The sequence below is a fragment of the Hypomesus nipponensis genome, chromosome 10 (assembly GCF_054491055.1).
Source record: "Hypomesus nipponensis isolate SF chromosome 10, ASM5449105v1, whole genome shotgun sequence".
NCBI lineage: Eukaryota > Metazoa > Chordata > Actinopteri > Osmeriformes > Osmeridae > Hypomesus > Hypomesus nipponensis.
Genome location: NC_140370.1, coordinates 2,647,708 through 2,669,237, shown reverse-complemented (window position 1 = coordinate 2,669,237; position 21,530 = coordinate 2,647,708). Strand labels below are relative to the sequence as shown.

General features: G+C 43.2%; 1 protein-coding gene across 2 annotated transcripts in view; it reads right to left on the bottom strand.

Moving 5' to 3' along the window:
• Positions 1-886: 886 nt before the first annotated feature.
• The window catches only part of pbx1a (pre-B-cell leukemia homeobox 1a), a 33,792-nt gene continuing 13,148 nt past the window's right edge, over positions 887-21,530 (bottom strand). Inside the window, exons 3-9 of one of the 2 annotated variants that reach the window (XM_084707420.1) lie at positions 7,633-7,877; positions 6,428-6,618; positions 6,065-6,200; positions 5,653-5,812; positions 4,594-4,706; positions 3,084-3,173; positions 887-1,882 (exon numbers count right to left, since the gene is read on the bottom strand). In XM_084707420.1, coding sequence (XP_084563546.1) covers positions 1,790-1,882; positions 3,084-3,173; positions 4,594-4,706; positions 5,653-5,812; positions 6,065-6,200; positions 6,428-6,618; positions 7,633-7,877 — 1,028 coding nt within the window. In that variant the 3' untranslated portion in view covers positions 887-1,789. The remainder of the gene's footprint in view (positions 1,883-3,083; positions 3,174-4,593; positions 4,707-5,652; positions 5,813-6,064; positions 6,201-6,427; positions 6,619-7,632; positions 7,878-21,530) is intronic. The other variant, XM_084707421.1, reaches the window with a different exon arrangement.

The following is a 21,530-nucleotide window of genomic DNA, read 5'->3' as shown; positions in this document are numbered from 1 at the left end:
ATCGCTCTATTGTGAAAAGTATTGAAAAGCATTGTGTTTTCACAAAGGGGGGAATTATAATACATATTGAGAAAATTATTCTTCATCATAGAGCAAAAACCATCTCCTGGCCTAAAGTTCAGACCTGGTGTTACCTGCATTAATAGAGCAAGCGTTACTGTTGAAATTATATTATCATAACGACTTCCCTGTTTAAATGGATTCTGATTTAATGTACTGAAAAACAAACTTAGTTACACAGAACCTTGAAATACATTTTTCTGCTGAAATGATTTTCTACCGGACAGTTCAACAATATTGTTCAATTAGACATAGTTCAGATGGCTCCTATTTTTCAGGACCTGTATAGCAACATCATTAGGATGAGTGATGAAACATACAGGATTGGATGAACATGAATGGCACTGTGATAAAATAAACTTTGGATGGACATGTCAAACTGTGTTTTGGTTTATAGCTACATTTGGCAATATTGAAAAGTATCTGCCTTCTAAAATTGCAGTCTGTGAGAAAATACAAACTTGGAATAATGTAGTTGCTTTTACTGCACTGTCAAATCTCAGTTTTTTTGAAGGGGTGGTTGGATCATCCATTTCAAAGTTTGATAAAATTGAAGACTAACATGATTTAGACTTGGAAAATTTAGAATGGGTTATACAAATGCAGAAGGACAAAGCTAAACACATGTGAGGTGAGAGGTCAAACGAGGAAATGACATGAGATAATACAATAAAGACTTTATGATTCTGCCACCCTCACCATTTACTCAACTGTTATTGGCTGCAGCACCCAACCAGAGCAAATGATTGAGGATGACGGTGTAAGATGAGACTTAAACCCTGTTTGTACTCTCGTCCCAATGAATGATTTGAATCGAGCTCATCTGGATTGTTGATGACAGGTATTTATTTTAGTTTTACACATGACATATTTCACAAGTTTACCTTTCAAATCAAATTCCCTCAAGTTCACAAGCCCTCAACAGACAACAGGTTGGACAGAAGATTTCCCGGCCCTCCTGGAATCCATGGCAGACACACACATTTTGATAGGTTACAAAGGGAAGGTGGGCTTGCAAGAGCTAAACCAGGAAGACAAACACCTGCTGTGGATGCTTAATTTCCATTACATAATTTGGCCACCTTGAATCAATACGTTGCAAATGTCCCGCAAACAGTGCTAGTCACGCTGTATGCAACAGGTGGACCTGTATCTTCCATTAGGTTTGGGGCAGTAGGAAAACACTAAATAGTTTCATTTGAGTCTTCCTTGTTGTAGAGGGCAAAAGCAAGTTTTACAAGCACACACTGTAAACAGGGGAGCCACATCTATATGACTATGATGAATAGGGAAAAGACTGCAAAACCAATCATGATGGGGAGCCTCTTGCTCACAAATACGTTATTTCCAAACAAATAACTTTCTGACAATTCTACCTTTTCGTTGCCAGAGAGGTAGAATAAAGCATTTGTCAATCAAAGTTTTATGGGTTTAATTTTATCAGGTAAATATCAATGTAACCCTTACTCTCTGAACATCTTGTGAAGTCTGTACAAACATCATTGCTATTCCTTTTTGTTGTTGTTTTTATCTTTTTTATTTTGAAAGACGCAGAATGTATCCCAAATGTCCATCAGCAGCTTATGAAAGGTCATAAGGTTGTAAGTTAGGATCCGGCAGCACCCCTCCAAACTAGAAGATTCTGTAGATTAGGCTCTGTTCATCTTTAATACTGTGATTGGCAAAGCCAGTTCATTGTTGTGGGGCCTGGTTGAGAAATGTGAAATATTTAATTGGAGGTGTCCGAATGAACACTTCCGGGTCCTTCTGTGGGTGAGGTCACTGACGAGGGGGTTGGGGCATCCTGCCAGCCACCGTTTGTCTGTGGAGAGACAAGACAGACAACTCAAAATGATTGTTGAACATTGCTATTAGTCATCTCTGGTTTGTGCTGATAATACAACATTCCTTTTCCTATCCTGTTAATTAGATGCAATCTATGGAGAAACAATTTAGGGATTTATGCACATCAGACAGGCTCACCCTCCACAACACTAACAATGGGTGGATATTTCTAAGGATCTACAGACCATTTACAAACACTCTGAAACCCTAAGACGTCTGGTGGGTGGATCGATTATAGGAAATTATCACACAGTCTATTGGGAGGGAAATATAATGGCTTTGGAGAAGGGAGGCCATACCGGAGATAGGCCCCTGCTAAAGAGCATTTGGCACATTAATGGCAATTTCCATGCCATCAGTGAATGCTGGAAATGGGCTTTGGCACCCTCTTATTTTCCAACCCTGTTATTTTACACTGAGTCAGTCTGTCATCGAATTTTGAAGCAAGAATAAAAATACTTTTCAAATCATGTGCTTCTGCAACACCCTATCAAAGGTGTAATTAAAATTCAAGGATTGCAGTGACAACCCAGGAACACTCTCCGGTCTCTGTGAAATCTTCAGGGAGCAAGAGGATAGTTTATAAATACTACTAAATAATAACACTTTCCAAGTTAAGCTCCTAATCAAAGTTTTAGATATGGAACAAGTGGTCGGGTGTCAAATAAGTATGCCTTAAAAGTGAAAACACCTTCCTCTGCTCTGTTGGCTCCGAAGCCCCCTCCCCCCCCCCTGTCTCAATTAGCTATGAGTCTCTGTTCCCTGTTCTGGCCTGAAGAGAGGTGACCATGAAACGTGCTGCTCCACATCTCTTTTACTCCTTTAGGTATACCTGACAGCACAGGCTAACTGTTTTGCTGTCTTTAGGGTGACAACACAACACCTGTGCCGTTGCTCTTGATGGCTGTAGGTGACTCGGCAAAGCTGATGTCCTCAGACAGCCAGGAGCATGAAAGGGCCGCCCCCCCCCCCCCCCATCCCAACGTGTGTCCTTGCTGTGCCACCCAGGGCAGGACGAGAGCTGAGAGCAGTGTGAGCACAGCTCTGACAGACACTGCCTAGGAGCAGACACAGCTACCTTTTCAATAAAACAATGTGGGGGTACCAAAGGAACGAAGGTAGAAAAAGCAATAAAAATACATTCATAAAGAATCAAGGTTGTTTTGTTTTTGTCTTACGTTGATGCCCTGTGGACTGTACAGCTGGTTGGCGGCAAGGCTGTCACTGTATCCTCCTGTCTGGCTGATAACATGGCGAAGAGTATCCACCTGGAACAGACAGATGCACGGATGTTTCAAACAAAAGCTCCCTGTGACAAAAAGAGCCATGAAAAGGTCAGGTTGATAGCAAAAAGGGTACTGAAAAGGTTACCGCCAAGCTTTCTGAATGTTCTGGCCCCAGAATGAGACAATAAACATGAAAAAGGGCAGTGATAAACAATTCCAAATACCATACAGGAACACCGGGGAACTTGTAATGCATATTATTTTACAATACAATACAATACAACAGCAGCGCTCTGAGGGCCTCATTTACGAACATTGCGGCCGCAGCTGAATCTGCACCTTTGCCCAACCGCAAATAGCGGACGGTGTATTTCCGCATTTTGCGTGGTATTTATCAAACCAAATCCTCGTTGGGCAATCAGCGCCCATTAGCAGGGGCGCCGCCAGGAATTTTTGGCCCCATGAAAAAAAGATTACAAAATCATAATTTCTAATAGACTAATAGATCATTTCTATTAGTTTTTCAATTTTCAGTCAGGGGCCCTTAGAATCAGTCAGGGGCCCTTAGAATCATCCTAACCTTTCCCCTATACGGTGCCCCTGCCCATCAGTGTTAATTAGCGCGCCGTTAAAAGATGGGAAAAATTGCCTGCATGTTCCTGCCACCATGGGTGATTCGAGGAAAAAACGTTGCGCCAAATAGGAGCAAGAAATATACACACCCCTTTTCCCTTATACCCTCCCAGCAGCGGTAATCTGCGTTTTTACTCAAGTGCGCTGCCTTTGTAAATACGGTGTTATGTCTTTACCCGCTATTTCACGCCTGAAATGGGTGCAATCTTGTTAGTAAATGAGGCCCTGAGCCTCAAATGTAATATATCTAACATATTCAGCTCATTGCTTATCCTCAGTGACTGGGAAGCCATTTTGTAACACTTGGACAAATAACCTTTCGATAAGGACATTGGTTTCAATTAGCTTTCAACCCGAGAGCCCACTTCTTCCTGAGGGTATTATGCTTCTGCATATTCATACGATACCCAAAGCTTTTGGAAAGCTGATTTAAAAAGAAATGAAAGACTGGATAAAGGGATGGGGCTGAAGGGCTTGATTAAAATGAGAATGTCACCACGGGTGACTCTCCAACCCAGGGTGAGAACCCCAACACCCAGAAACCTTGTGTTGGTCATTCTTGTCCATCTGGGCAAGGTCAGGGTCTGTTGGGCACCAGTGGCTATGGTAACCCTTGTCAAGGGTGTTGATTGCTGTTGTATTGTTTCCAAATCTGTCGTAGTTGTTTATACAATTGTGAGTTGACAATGACCACCATATTAGTATTTTGCCAAGGGCAAAGTGTGACTTCTCTGACTCGCTGGTTAAGGTCAAGAGACTATCTATCTCTGATGGGCTGCTCTAAAACAACAACACATCTAATCCAGGCCCTGATGGAAGAGGTGCCTACCTGGGACTGAATGTTGGCTCCCACCTGCCCCCCCTGGTACGAGTCCCCATTGAGAGACTGCACACTCATGAATAAGTCTCCGGAATTGGACATGTTAAAAGAGCCAGCAGAACCTGGGAGGACAGAAAGCGAGAGAGAGAAAGAGAGAGAGAGACACACAGGCACACAGAAAGAGAGATAAATATATACAGAAAGAGGTGAAGGCAGGAAGAGAGGAATAAACACAATCATGCAACAGCAAAAATGCAGTAAGTGGATTAGTAAGAGTGGGGTAAGGGTGGGATAGCAGCAACACATTTGAGATTGAGGATAAAGGCAACCATTTACTGCCTAAATTATGATTACAATTTTGTTAAAAATGAAAGAAAAAGGCAGTTTTAGAAAAGTTTTAAAGATTAGACCCGAAGGGCTGATAGGCATGATATTACGACAATACAATAATACAACAGAATAGCAATATGACCAATAGCCATGCAGGCACTGAGGTCAAAACTGGGCCATAACCTACGTGGACTAGATGTATGGTTTCATTGTCAAAGTTGCTTGTTACTAGTGTGTCATTAAGGAAGCACTAATTGATCTGCAGGAAGACCGAAATAATCCGTTGTCCTTTAATGGACTGTATGTCCACAGACGTGAGAGAGAACTGCCTAACTAGATTTGGACAGGAAAAAAAACTCTGGCCATAATCCAATACTGTGGAAAACTCCCTATATGACTAAAGACTTGGAGTGCCCTTTCAGCAGCTTAATGACCTACAGGAGGTCAACCGGACAAGGAGCAGGATGGATGAGCCTCGAGGGGACCAGACGGTCAATACATCCCACCCAGCTCACCAGACAAAACCCACCACGCAGACAGAGATGGGAGAGAAAAGGGGAAAGATATAGAGAAAAATCAAGGAATTTGGGGAAGTAGGGAGTGATAGAGATAGAGAGACCCAAGGATCAGGTTCTTCAGCGGAGGTCTGGGAAAAGGTCATTGTGTCCCTCTTTCACATGTTGTATCTGAGTCGCAAGCTGAAACGATTGTATTTGTTTCTCATTGTCTTGTGCTGACCTGCTGAGTTGGGGGTCGAGGGTGAGTTGGCCTGGCTGCCTTGAGCAGACACGCTCGTTGCACTCACAGCCGTCTTTGCTGCGTACATGTTGGCCTCCTCCTGAAATTTACCAATGTTCTTCTTGTATCGGATTCTCTTGTTACCAAACCAGTTGGATACCTGGAGAGTCCAAAGAAATAAATACATCCCGTCTGTAAAAAACAGTAACTAATCATGTATAGATGTTTTTGAATTAGTAGAACTTCAACGACAACACAGCTTTGAGCATTTCACCACTGACAATACTGTGTAGTTCAAAGCATTTTAACTAAACTTGGGTGCACTTTACGACTTTATGACTGACTGTGGTTATAGAAATACCTCTGTTGCTCCTGCAGATGTTGTGTGGTGTGGTAGGGTAGGTTACTGCACCTGGGAGACTGTGATGCTGCACTTCTTGGCCAGCTCCTCCTTGGCCTCCTCACTGGGGTAGGGGTTACTGAGGTGAGAGTAGAAGTACTCATTCAGGATCTCCGTTGCCTGCTTATTGAAGTTCCTCCTCTTCCGTCTTTAAGGTAAAAGGGGGAGGGGGGTAATGGGCAATGAGTGTGTTGAGCACAGTGTGTAATGAGTGTGAGGATAAGCCACTCAGAAGTACTTCTGAACAGGCAAAGGGGATCTAGTCTTTCTCTTCTATTTACAACCGCAAAAAGGTAAACACTCAAATCTGAAATTCTGAGCTCTACCAGTTCGCACACCTGTACGGACACAAAGTACAGACACGCATAGACAGACCTGGCGTCAAGGAATCTGGAGCGCAGGATCATGACTGCCTCGCAGGTGCTCTGCTTCAGCTGCATCTGGATGGAGGAGAACTTGCGGTGGATGATGCCCACCATGCGCTCGATCTCCTTGGGCGAGATGGGACGTGTCCGAGACTGCTCCCTCAGCAGGTTCATCACATGGGTAGTGAACTCGTTACAGGCCTACATACATACACACACACAGGTAACCATACACACCGGCAATCATACACACACACACACACAACCACAGATAGGCATGGAAAGAAGAGGGGGAATCCTTTGAGTGCCAACTGGATGGTTAACATTTTGATGGGGGTTGTTATTGTGAAGCAGTTACAGAAGTTACAGATGAAGTTACAGTATTCAAAGTTTTATGTCGAAAGAGGCTGAGTGATGTGCTCTATGAATATAGAAGGGGTGTACAGCACAGGAAAAAAAACTATTGACAAGTGAAGACAAAATGACAGCAGACTTTCAGTTTTGTTCAAGTTCAATGGGTCCGAGCTCTCTTTCTTTCTCCATGTTTCTCTGTCTTTTTTCCTTGTCGTTGTTGCCTCGTTTTCTACTTCTCTGTCAGCATCAGTCAAAGGCTGAGCCTGGCATTCTGAGTTGGGGTGTCTGTCGACTGTCACCACATCAGTTAAAAAACAATACCACGTACGTTCCGCTCCTACACACGCAGCACCATTCACTCATGCACTACACAATGAACATAGCGTGGTGACACAGGGCATACTCAGGTGTATATGCATACTGACAGTTGGTGCTGATTACTGCCTTGCTCATAAAAGCCGGCAATATTTTGAAGTATTTTGACGTCAAAAAGAATGACAGCATGTTGACTTTCTTGGCACTGTGCTGGTGTGTGACTGATACAATTACTGCCAGGTGCAAATTTACGTTTAGAGCTTGGTTACTCATGAGATGCCATGAGAGATCTGGTTTGAAGAGAAGATTATCATAAAAGGAACAAAATAAGGGCAACAAAAAGTTTTGTTTTTCGGATGGATTAAAAACAATTCTAGAGTGACCATTTAAAGTAATGTCTAACACTGAAAACATTTACTAACATTTTGCTTAACATGTCAACAATAAAACTACTTGGATTTGGATTAGGTGACTGGCAGAGTTTAGACCTTTTGGACTGGGCCTTGGCTGTGTGTTTGGATCCAGAGCTTTCCAGGTCTCTCCTACCTGTTCGTACTTCTCCAGCTCTGTGTGGTATATCTGCCTAATCTGGGTCAGTTTGGCCCGGTAATCTGAGTGTTCGGCTGAGTTGTCCGGCCCCACGCCTCCTGCTGCTGCTGCAGCTGCTGCGGCTGCCGCAGAGCCACCCCCTTTTTCTGGTCCAGACACACCCTCTGCCAGGAGCATGTTGTCCAATCGCATGAGCTGGGCGTCTGGCGGCTCCTCCTCTTGGGCGCCACGGATACTGAGTACTGCAGAAGAGAGGCACATATGTCGGTATGGAAAAAGTTTCACAGTTTCTATTCTTGTCATGAAAGTACAAGGTAATTTCAATATCTCAAAATATAGTAGTTCTACTTGCACTGTACATGACCGTGACACAGTGACACAGTACAGTATCTGAGATGTTAGATTCTGAGATATTATTCGGTATCTGTCTGGGAGGTGTTTGTTGGCTAATCTGGAAAAAAACATTATTTTACATATTATTCTACTATCCAACTATACAGTCTGAAATATGACCATTCATTTAATAGCTCACATCTGTGCCATAAAACCCATAGTTTCACAGAGTCTGGCAGCGATACAAGATAATAAAAACATAATTTCATTGATTTTTTAAATATCATTCTAATTAATTAACACAGACTTTCAGCAGAGTCCATTTGTCTTTGCTCTTCTTTTTAGTGAGCTGCGATGTTTACCTACTGTAGCTTTACAGTTGGACATCTGACATTATATCAAGATACTTGACTGGAATGAGGCTGTTATGATGATTTTTGATTAAAACTCATTTAATTACAGCCATCTAACATCAATGGCAACAGCTACCACAATATCGGGGAATAATAGTATAATCACTAGCCAACTGAATGCTAATTTTAATCAATTCAACTTTAACACAACTAGTCTTATTACATATTAATTTAGTTTTTCATTAATTAATTAATCATTTGATTAATTTTGACTCTAAATACAAATAGTGCATATGACAAATAGTACATTGTTTCAGTAGGTCGTTTTAAGGAAAAGTAGAAATTGCAACAATAACATAGTTAAAACTTGTTCAAATGGTGTGTTCTTCATCTGGTCTAGGTGGACGAGTGGCCATGGTTTGAACCTTTACTTCACACTCCCACAGGCACTATGGTCTGCTACAACATACGCACACACAACCAGATGTAAAATTATGTTTTCTGGCAGATAACTGATCAAATGTATGCCACAGCCCCATCTCCCTCTACCCCACATATACATAGGTTGTATCATATACCAACAGTGGCGTGAAACAGTATCTTTCACCAGCTAATTATCATGGTCTACCAGGACAACATTCTATCGATGAAGTGTGCACCAGACTGTTCTTCCTCTGTCTACCACCAGGAGGCTCCCTAAGTAAAGGAGCAGGGCCTGTCTCTTTGGCTCAAAGGAGGTGAAAAAGGTGTAGCTTTTCCTGACTGTAGATGAGGAGTGTGTGAATATATGTATGTGCGAGCGCACATGCTTGCCAGTAAAGCTATAGCGTTGGCTACTCTCAATTGGAGTGGACATTTAATGAGCAACACCAGTGATTTATTCATCCTTTACATCCTCCAGAGCAGGACTAAAAGCATGACATGGATTAAATAAACACAATTAATAAGGATAATCATACAATTCACTCTGCCATGACGTAATTACCCTTTACATAGCCACCAGCTTTATTTAGTTGTGTTCAATAATAGCTATGAAATCGTTTAGTGCTCAACACTAGCCTAATATCTTAGGGTGAACTCTGACACACTGTAAACATGTTATCATAATCATTATGGAAGAAGCCATAGCAATTCACCACAGGCCACCTTTATTATAATATCTCAATTACTTATTTGGTTTTTCCTTGCTTGTTGTTTTACTGGTTTATGTATAACCTGTCAGCCCTTCTGGGAGATAAAAAAGCACTGTACACTGTACATAACTAAACCATCCCCTCACATGCATGCACACACACACACACACACACACACAGTACATGTGTATTGGCAGACAACATTCCCAGTGCAGGCTCCCCCTGAGCGTTTAAAAATGAAAGCATGTTTAATTAATGATGTTGAAGTATTCTGTCACAATTAGGAAGATGTACGGTTAAACAAGGCAGCCGTGATGTCCCTGACAGTCATGATGAAGGTTTACCCTCCTCGCCTTGTCTGACTGGCAGCTACCACCCAGCGCTGGACCGTATCCATTTCACATCGATGCTGTAACACAATACACTCTGTTCTGCAGTGCTGTATGTGTGTCTACCCCCTGCTTAGCTCTGCAAGTCACACTCACCAGGGCTGGGGCTGGGCAGCATGTGTGGCTGTATTATGTATTGATTCTGTGGGCAGTGGGCACACGTCATCCAGGGTTTCAGCGGTTAATAAATTGAGTCCTGATGCAGGCCAGTTTGTGTGTGTGCGTGTGTTTGCTAGTGAATGTGTGTGGGAGAAAGAAGAGAGTGTTTGGGCCTGTCACAGAGCAGTCAATGGGAGTGAAAGCGACAGCCACATGATAATGTAACATCACCACCATTCATCCCTGCCACATACCATTCTAGGATGGGAAAAAACACTAACCTGGCAACCTGAAAACGGTTCTGTGATTTACACATGACAAGTACCAGAACTACCACTTGTTACCCAGTTCTTGAAGCAATCATAGTCACAAACCTGCATGTTCTAAAGGTATGTCATGGGAACATGGAAAATTAACTTTCTAACCACTAACCACCTAAGAGATTAGAATCTCTCACAAGCCTATAGAAAAAGCTATGAGTCATCTAGCCTATTTACTTTCTTGATCGACCTATTAGCATTGGAAATCAAGTACATTATTCATTATTCAACAAGTGCTGTTAAATGATATAGGTATAGTTCCTTGGTAGAGCTTTTGACTACAGATCAAGAGATCACAGGTTAAAATGCCCCCCTTTGCATTAGTTTGGATGAAAAGCATCTGCTAAATGTATACGTTCTTATTTTGATGGTATCCCCTACCAGCCCCCTTCTCTGATATTTGCTCCATCTACTGAAAAAGGGCACAGAACAGTCAGCCACATACAAGGGCACATGAAGCTGCTCTAAAACACTTTCTTTATGCTTTTAGCTCTCATCTTTGGTGTCTTCATCAGGAGTGGTTAGAGCTGGGGAGAATGTCCTTTTTGGAATGATCAGGGGGGGGGGGCTAGGACAATGTCAAGGAGGATCCAAAACAATGACAACAAGCCCCATCAATGGGGAGGGAGAGAAAGAAGAAAGGTGATGGTGGAAGGGGGGAGCTGATAATGGAAGGGGGGGTTGGGGGTGGGGGAAGGGAGGATAGAAGCGAAAAAGAGAAATGGAATAGGAAAGTGAGGTGTCAATTAAAAAAATGAATCCCAGTGCGTTTGGGAGGTGACAGCTGGTGGGAGAGGAGCTGACAGGCGTCACATTAGGAGGATTTGGTGGCCGCTTGTCCCCCTCTGCTTCTTTCTCCTGCCATCTTCCCCATTTTTCTCCTCTCTCCATCTCTGTCTCCCCACTAGTGACCTGTAGTCTCATGTAGCAGCAGAATCGGTTTGAGAGGGCAACCAGTCAGCCGGTCACCCAGCCAGCCACTCACCCAGCCAGCCAGCTTGGGTTTTTACAGAGCAAGCTCCCCCCGCAGCTACTTCTAATAACGGTAATTACCATCGCCATCTGAGGCTTAGACAGGCCGTGCTCGGGGCCTGGGGGGCTGTGCTGATAACGAGGCAGCCAGCACCAGAGGAAAGGCCATTTACACCCCTTCCTCCCCCTACAACCGCTTTCCTACTTGCCCACACACACCAGTCACCACGCTCAAACTTAAAAGACCTTCATTCAAATAATTATGCAATTATTTTAATCTGGGAACATTATTCTACCCCACTAGTCCAAGGTCCATCTTAAGGTGTCTTAAGGGATGCACACTTATGTATGGAGGGCAGAGCAGCCACCAGCAATCCCAGTGGGTGGTTAGCGTTGGTGTGGAAAGCTCTCAATGTGATATCATACCATATAGCTGAGCTGTAAAAGCCAGTGATGCTCATTTATCATGTTAAAATACAGTATGATAACATGACGATGATGTTTTGTATTCTCATCTCTGCCTGTGTGTGTGCGTGGGGCGCAATGGTTTACCAAAGCAACAACATGGGGTGTCCTCTTCATCTTTAATAAGAAAGCTGCCTCGAGCATCTACACATTTGTAATCTCTGTCTAATTACACCAGACACACTAGCTGCCATCACGGAAATGTGAACACAAACTGCTTTTGTTGCTTGGTATTGTCAACAGTAGGACACCTGAGTGGAACTGTTTTGAACTAATTTAGTAGACTATAACAATTCACTGGATGGTGTCACTGACTAGTTAGCCTGAGTGTCCAGGAGCTGATAACAGCAAGCAGACCCCACAGTGGTGGAACTACAACATAGGCTGGAGCTCAGAGGTGACGGGCCATGGGAGCCGTCGTCCTGCCCTTTCGGTGGCCCTACAAGGGGCCTCTCCACAGCACATCAATCAGGGAGGGCCAGAGGGCCAAGCAAGCTCCTTCAGAGAGCTCCCCTCACACCCCTGTTTCATGCTGTGTGTGTTCCTATGAATGGCACAATTCATAAGGCTCCCGCTCTTTGACTGGCAATGAGTTTATGCAAGTGTAATTAACAGTAATTAATCCTTAATTACAGTAATTAGCCAAGTCGCAGTAAATTAAGCCACATCTGGAGGCAGCATGCGCGGGACTAACTTGTGTGTGTATGTGCGTGTGAGGGGGGAGGGCTTTTTGACAAGGGGGAAGACACAGAAACCATCTGACAGTATTTGGTTCAGGTATACCCTGGATGATCTGACTTCCATAGGGCTTTTAAAGGAGGGTAGAATACCCCCCCCCCCTCAACACACACACACACAATGCACACACACACAATGCACACACACTCGCCACCCTCACCCAGCCTCTCTGGCATGTGACCAACTGATATGATGTGAGAATGTATGACACAGAAGAGACAGCAATTAATTTTGTTTCCCAGCTACCAAGCATGCAGAGTATGTGCTACAGCCACAGAGCATACACCCCAAAAATGTTCAAATCACAATGGAATCAAAGTTCAATACCTAAATATGAACCATCCTCGCAGTGGCTCTGATTCCCAACTTCAAGGCTCCTGCATGACTGAACCCATACTGAGAGATAGTGTGTGTGAGCCTTAATGAATACTGAAAACCCAGAGAGACCAAAGCGACCAGGGAAGAGACGGGAACTGTTTCCTCCTCTCTCCAGATCTACCGTGGAACATCCTATAAAGATCTACACGCAGACTTTTTTAAAATTCTGTTTTTGCAGAGTGTGCAATTTGGCTGTCACTGCTACTGAGATCCTCAGGAGACTAGTTGTGTTGCTGTTCCCCGCCATACAACATCCTCCCTTCACCCAAGCCTGCTCCTGGCAACTGAGAGGAAAACAATGCAAGACATCAAACTCTATTACCACTGCCTCTTCAAGTCCACTGGCTAAGTCTGACAAAGTGTTGGTATTTAACTCCGGCCAGGAGAAAGAAACAGTTCCATATTTGCCCTTTTTTTCGTTTCCTATAACTCATTAGTTGAGCAACTCGAGGATAAACTAACTAAACAAATGTTTCTTCCAACAAGTTTCCACTGCATCTCCATCGCCTCAAACACAGCTGATTAACAATGAAGCTAATCGCAGTAATTAGCAGCATGGATTTCAGAGAAAAAGACAGAGAGGGCTCAGAAGGAGGGGAAGGAGTCTTCTTAGAACAGGGCAAGGATGTGGGGGGGTTAGGACTGGGAAGGTGGATGTGACAATCTCATGGCCTGCAGGCCACATCTGAAGAGCGGGTTGGGAAGTGTGGAACGTGGAGGACCAGGAACCCTGCTGGCCAGGACCAACGGCAGCGGTAACGGACAGACCCTCCTTGACGTTAATCACTGGCCCCTCAGGCTGCTCCACTGGATACTGGGTCAGGGAGAGCGCCTGCTGTCACAGTGTGTGTGTCTAGTGTGTGTGTGTATGTGTGTGTGGAGTGTGTGTGTCTAGTGTGTGGTTGATTTGCCCCAGGCTCATATCCATGAACCACATACCATAATGCAAACAGTGCTAGACATCATTACCATGAAGACAAATCAACCCAACCGATGGGAAATAAAGGATCCCTTCCAAAGCTTTGTCAAAATACTTAAATACAGGGATCTCTCAAGCCCCATGTCTGAGGCTGACCAATTGACAATCAATATGCCACACACACATACACATACACACACACACACACACACACAAACAAGCTTCCAAGATTTTTATTGGGTGCTTCCTGACGGTCATTCTGCACACACACCTGCTTCCCCAGCTGGAACCCCTGATTCTATCCCTCCCTCTATCCTTCCTCCTACCCATCCCTCCCTCCTCCCTCCAAAGTGAAGAGCTCCCAGCTGCCGGTCTATTTTTAGGGCCTGTTTGATTTCCTCACCTGCTGGGAGGGGGGACTAGTCACAGCAGGCTTGTGCTCCGGCCTCTCTGGAATATTGCACTGGAAGGAAAATGGACTTTGCTGATGCAGGGACTTGTTCAGCCCTTACACAGAAATGGGTATGAGACACTGCAGTTTGAAGCAGGACTATTCAATGAAGAGGCTATATAATTCATGACCCCATGTTAACCATCTCTCTGTGGAGTTTACCTTGAGAACGAGGATGTCAGAATTGAGTTCAGAGTTTTATTGTCCTTATGTAAAATAAAGAGTCTTTATGTACTTCTTATTTAATAATTAAAATATTTACATTGTATCTCCTCTAATCCCTACCCTCTTCCGTTATTCCTCTACCCATTATTCCTTTCTCATTTCGACAACAATCAAGGTTATATTCTATCTTTCTCTCCGCAGTGGTGTTGATGTTGAGGGACCAGTCAGATAGTACATTATCAGTCTGACCCAGTTGTCTGGCATCTCCAGGGACCCGCCATGCCAGTCTCTTGTAGCCCTCTTCTATGACAGGTTGACAGTTCTCTTCTTATGTCACTCTTGGCCATGGAACTCTTTCTGGTGGACATGGATGTGTGTGGGGGGAGGATGTTGTCTTTAACACTGTAGTACTTAAAAATACATTGAACAATTTCCGGAGAAAATTATGAACCTTTTTAATGGAATTAATCAAATCTCAACATGTCTGTCTGAAAGGAAAGTGGGGGTCATACTGGAGTGTATTATAGAGAGGGGTGAAGACTTTTGTTTAAGTGCCTGCTTTTGATATCAAGCCTTAGCAGTCCCATTGCCAACGACTACGTGACCATCTCACCTTTATAATGAGGTCTTGATTAAAATGTCTCTGGTGTTCTTGAACAATCAATCCTGAACACCACTCAGTGGCAAAGTATCTGCAAAAAAACTCACAATTTCACTCCAAGGAGCTATTGTTAGTGCTGCTCCTTCTAGTTTAATACATTTAGAAAATCAATCATGTTCCAATTAGCATACCAACAGAGCCATTTAAATATTCCCAATGTAGAAAATTAGAACAATTATTCAAAAAACACAAAGAACTTTTAATCACAAAACACTTGTCAGTGGCAGACTCAAATCACGATTCACTCAATTATATAAAAAAGCCTTCGTACAATCTGCATTGAGTACAAAAGAAAAAACTTTCCAGTCAGTCAGTCAGTCATGTTGGAGGCAACAAAGAAGAAATTATAGACTAACAGATGAAAAAGTAAGCTTACAGTCACTAGCAGACAAATCGACATGAGAGATGAATCACACACCCACACAAACAAGGATGGACGCACACACAAATTGAATGAGGTGCAGGCAGACATTGAATTTGGGTCAAGACTATCTCCCCATTGTGGCAGAGTTGCCAATGTGCTTTTCAGTAAGAATTTGGGGGTGGAGGTGCATGTGTGCGGAGGGGGCAGAGCTGCTGCCAGATTAGGTTGCAGTCTGTGCCAAGGTTATAAACAGGCTGTTATCAGTCTCCCAAACAGAATAATCCTCCCTATATCAGCAGCCAAACATATGGGCCCACACAAAGACCCAGACGCCCTGATAGACACCCCCTTTTAATTACACAGAGCAGAGGGCCAGGGTCTCTCTCTCGCTCTCTGTCTCTCTCTTTCTCCTCTATCTAGCCTTCTCTGACTCTCTTCATCCATTTTATCTTCCCATTTCTTTTTATCTCTCTTTGTCTCTCATATTCTCTATCTGACTGTCTATCCTGTCATACACATATTTGAAAGCTAAAGAGTATATTTCCAAATACACTAAAAAGATGTTTGAACATTTGACAAATACATATACATTATAATACCTATAACAAATATTATTGAGTACTCTTTCTCATTTTAGGAGTACAACCATGCTAAACCGAATTACATTAACACAGATTAATGTAATGACAATGTGGGTATTATCTATGGAAAATACTTATTTAAAATTCATAAATGAATTATGTAACCCAACAGAAGTCACTGTTAGCATTGCAAAGGACACTCTTCCCGTCAGAAACAAATACATTCAAAAGATTTAGATACTGCCAACAGATTTTAAAGTCTTGTTCAATAAAGTTTAAAATGTCACTGAGGTCCAATAAATGGAATCATATAAAATGCAGGCTTAGGAAATGCTATGCAAAAATGACAGTGTACCTCACCACTCAAGCTATAAAGTTTTATTTGGCAGCATTGGCCGTAAAAGAGGGATTTTGAAGGTTGTCAATGGAGAATAATTGGACCATTTTATTGGAGTGATCATATTTCTCACTTGCTTTACTCTTGGCAGTGTGAAAGTAGCAGTACCCAAGGCAGCAGGGCCCAGGTCATGATCCTCCAGATGCACATAATTGACACATGATTGATCAGAAGATGAATATTACAATCAATATAAAGATAACAACAACAACACACAATTTGTGTCATTTCTTTAGTCCCTCCTTAAGCCCCAGGGTTGGTATTTTTCAGACATACAATAGCGATACATAGTGCCTCCAGTGCACTTCACAGCATTGTTTTCTGATGGCAGACAGAGTGCACGCCTTAATGACGTCCAATCTTCTCTGTCACACTGGGCCACAGAGCCGACGGGGCAAAATCGACCAGCAGCTCAAAGGGCTGTTAACCGTTTCTTGAGAATTCCTTCCCAGTTGCACACAGCACACACACAGGCTTTTATTTCTGCCACATATAGTACCTTCAATTCTATTCCCCCTAAAATCCCCCTAAAAAGTGAAGAGCAGCAGAAAGGTTGACATTTTGTGAGGTAGTATTTTGCAGAGACTATTCTATAATATTGGTGTACTGTTTTCCAAAGAGGATAGACAGTCAAATCCTGCTCAACATTAGAAAAAGACTGTTTACCGGGAGCTCTGCTTGCATGAGCATATGTCATTTAAGACTGCACCCAGCTCTACCCATAAGGGACATCTATTTCTATGTATGTGTGTGTGTTTGTGACTGTGTCCCTGTCTCCACCCTGAAGTGGGTCTCAGGCAGAGGTAGTGGTAAACTGACAGGCCTGGTGCCTCATGCTGCAGCCCCAAATGATCTCCCCTCTGTTCTAGTGGGATGAGAGGAGCCATTACCTCCCGTCACATTACCCTGCCATCCCTCACTATGGATGGCTCCCATCTCTCCAGCCATCTCTCTCTCTTTTACTTTCTCTTTTTCTCTCTATCTCTATTTCTTCCTTTCTCTTTCTCTCTTCTTCTCCATGTCTCTAGTGAGCACCTCGCTGCAGTCATGGCCGGTGGTGCTCACCTCCTCTCTCCCCCCTCCGCCCACCCCGCCCTCCCCCAGAAACCCCACAGCTCTATACATCACATTTAACACTCTGACACTAACAGTCTATAATGTTTCTATTCTACAAAATCACTCTGCCAACTGCAGGATAGCAAAGCACAGACTGAGGAAAATAAATACCACTCTCTGCCATCGGCAGTAAATTGTGAAGGAAGGGGACAAAAAGGAGCCTGTGGTCTAGCCCTGCCTCTTAGACAGGCGGCTGAGGACCTCTTGGTTGCTGTGTTAATGCAGGACCATTTCAATCAATATATCCAACAGCTTTTCCTCACAACTTTCTTTGTGTAAAGGATTGCCTGGGGTGTTTCCAAGTAGTGACAAACTCTATGTGGATAATTAGTACCTTCAAGGATAATCTTTTTTTAAATATAATTTTTTGATAAATAAATAAAACACATGAATAATTTATGCAACAAGACATTGTTTAAAAGTATCTTGACGTGTCAGTATCTCTGAGACAAAAGGACACAGCCATAAATTATATAGGAGAGATGAAATGTCCATTGTTGCTTTGAATTTAAGGAAAGAAAGCTTGTAAGGTCAGTAAATAATGAAGCAAATAAAAAAACATATTAGACTGTGAAGAACATATACATAAACTCCTTGAACCCCTTAAAACTTAAAGGACAGCACTTCATCCTATTGATCTTTAATCCAGCCTTTACCTTACAAAACATTAATAATTTTACACCCTGCAATATTTGTCTGAATACTTCATGTCTAGAAACAAACATTTATTTTACTTAACCAGTGTAGTAGCTTTAATGTGTCGTCAGCAGAACCAGCTTTGAGGGGAGCATTAATTTCAATTCGCCGATTTAAACACGTCGGTTTGTCACCATCCTTCATCTCACTTCGCATTCAAGTCAACACATACAATGGGCCTATCTTTCAACCTAATGACAGGGATTACTTGCCATTAGTGTGAAACTGCTTTCAACTTGGAGAGAGCCACTCAAAATGTAACTTCTGTTTCAAAATGAATCTGAATAATTAATTACTTGTTAAAACTGGCATGGACCTGGAGAAATTAGCGTTGGATGGGAGCAGGTAATATATCTGCCCCGGGGCAAAAATGATTTCTCATCTTAGCAGGGCCAGGCCAGCCAAGTAGATGGAGTTAGTATATATTGTGTAGAAAGTATATGAAACAAAGCAAACGATAATGTCACATTTCATCACGTCAAAGACAGACCACTTCCTCTGAGTTGGCCTGGAGGTGGCAGAAATCCATAATCTGCGGAAATCTTTTTTCTCATGTCCTGGATGGAGTACAACAACCCTGGATTCTGACTTTGCTGTTGAGGCAGGATGAATGTTTGAACAAACCCAGTCCCAGTCCAAAGCATTCGTCCCTAGGTGTGCTCACTGCTCACCCATTTCAACACTCTCTGATTATGGCAAGTTTTACTGCATCCACACAGTTTGCACGTTTTCAAACAGAACACCAATATGAAACAAACCTGATTGCTATTTGACATTCTTCCATGTGAGTGGATCCAGTATAACTGGAGAGGCTGTTGCTACTACCTGCTTATAGGATTCAATGTCTTCGTCTTTGTAAAGAAAGGACATTTAATTTCTGTAAAGAAAGGACTTGTCCTTGTCCCATTCCTTTGCAGTGACGCCTTTATTATTTAATTAAAGCTGGCGCGTCCATCACATTAATAATTGAGTGTGAGAGGAGACCCCAGGAAGCCGCAAGGCCCGGCACGATGGGCTTCCTCGTGAGGAGTGTATTAAAAATGTGTGTGTGTTTATGTCCCCAGGGCGTCTGTCCTGGCAGCATAAAATTGAATTGGTTATATCTAATATATCATCCCCTAAGGGTGGGTGGGGGGGGGATGCTGGGATAGTGGCATCCTGCTGTCAGGGAGGAAGGAGGGCTGGGATTCAGCGGAGACTGAGCAACACAGATGCATGGTGTAGTGGGGTGACGGGGGGGGTAGGAGGAGGACCGGGCTTGACATTAATGTCCACTGGAATCAAATCGATGGCCGTCCGAATCCATAAATGTGCATGGCCTAAAGCTGTAGGAGCAGAGAAACCAGCGCGGAACCATATTAAAGTCACTCTTTACAGTGGCGGAGAGGGGGGAGGGGGGCATCCACGGCCCTTTGTTCAGCTCGGGTGTCTGGGCTTCTCCACAGCGGCTGGCAAGAGGGTAAAGGATTGTTCATGGTCAGGATTACCAGCAGATATGAGACACAACAGCAAACTAAGGGCATTCGCATGATTAGTAAGAGGATGAGAGTTTGAGACAATGTGAGGGTATGGATGCAGCCTATACAGGGATCACATGATAATTTATTTTTACAGACTGAGGGTACAGAAGGAGACTACATTGCTGGCATAGCCCTTTCCTGATCCTCTCCTTTTGTCTCTGCCTTCCCCACACTCCTCCACCTACAGACATCCTCTCTTTATTCTGCACTGTACCTTTAAGGGGTAAGGCCTCCTAAAGCTTCCCCCAGCCTCCCTCAGCCTCCGCCATCCCCTAAATCCTTCCCTGTTCTCCAGCCTCACTCAGCCTCTCCCAGCCTCCATCATTATCCCCAGCCGCCTCCAGCCTACCCTAGCCTCCACACGTATGAGTGTTTTAACACCACCATTAAGGTTAGGCCCTAAATTATTGATCTTAGCAAAAATCGAGAGAGAAAAGAGAGACAGAAGGACAGTGAAAGACAGAAGACAATCTCACTAAAAGAGAACTGAGAGGTCTTCCCTCATCTCTGCCCTCTTCTCTACTTCCTTCCATACACAGACAGGACCTAGAGATGACAGGTCTTATTCACACCAAAACACATCTGTTAAGGCAGCTGTAAAAGAATAATAAAAGAATAATGCAAGGGGGACGGAGGATAGAGGAAGGAAGGCAGAGAAATTGTAAGAGAGAGATAGAGGGAGAAAGAAACAGAGAGAGAGAGAGCAGAGAGGATGAGAGCCAGACAGCATAAATAAAGATGTGGTGTAGTTCTGCTGGATCTCCTAATGAATTCAGAAGGTCTTGGATCAATAACATCAGCACACTGGCTACACAGCAGAGATGCCAAAGAAGCTCTCCCTCACCTCTCTTCCTCCTTCTTTTCTCTAACTCTCTTCATCCCATCTCTTATTCATCATCTTCCCCAGTCTCATAAACTAAGATGCAGATTCCCAGATGTAATCTTCCTTTAAAATCAATGGTAACCTCAATTTGATAGCACTATTTTGGCAAAAGGACCAACAGATATTACGAGTACAGCCTGACCAAACAATAATTAGTATTAATCCAGGTTTCCACACATGGATGTGAGTGTGTGGTTGCATGTCTGTGATGTTAATGTCAGTCTGAGGCATGATCATTATGGTAGTAGACACTCACACTTGATCATGATAAAGGATTGTGATTTAGATTTGAGCCAAAAACATGCTGACAATCATGTGTTTACCATCCCAGACAATTGTTTTTGAATGAGTACACATAAATGTTTCTACAATTGCAGGATGAGAGCAAGAATTACTTCTATATATATGTGTTATATATTTAAATGTAGATATATTGAGATATGTTGGGCTTTTATTTGATAGAGACAGGTAAGTAGGGAGAGAGAAAGTGGAAGGCATGCAGGAAATGGCCCAGACTAGAATTGAACCTGGGCCACTATGGTACAGCCTATGTGGTATGTGATCTTCCAAATGAGCCCCCTGAGCAGGCTTCCCTGAATGTAACTCACTCCGCCAAGTACAGTAGGGTAGGCTCATGTAAAAAGCTCTACTGGAAATGCATCAAGCCGAGCCAGCACTTTACATTGACTAAGTCTCTGAAAACCTGCCCTCTCTCCCCAATCGCTCATACAGAATCATGGCTTAATGACACTCCATTAACATAATTGCCAACACAACTAGTGTTCCGTGTCTGAGAGCCATTCCCCATCCACAAGAAGAAAACAAAGAGAAAAAGAAGAGAGAGATCAAATGAAGCCGAACCAGAAACCTCCCAATGGCATGTTGTGTCAGTACAAGACATTCTTTTAAAGTAGCTCTAACTTGGACATCTTCGGCCACCTTTGTATTTGTGTGTGTGAGGG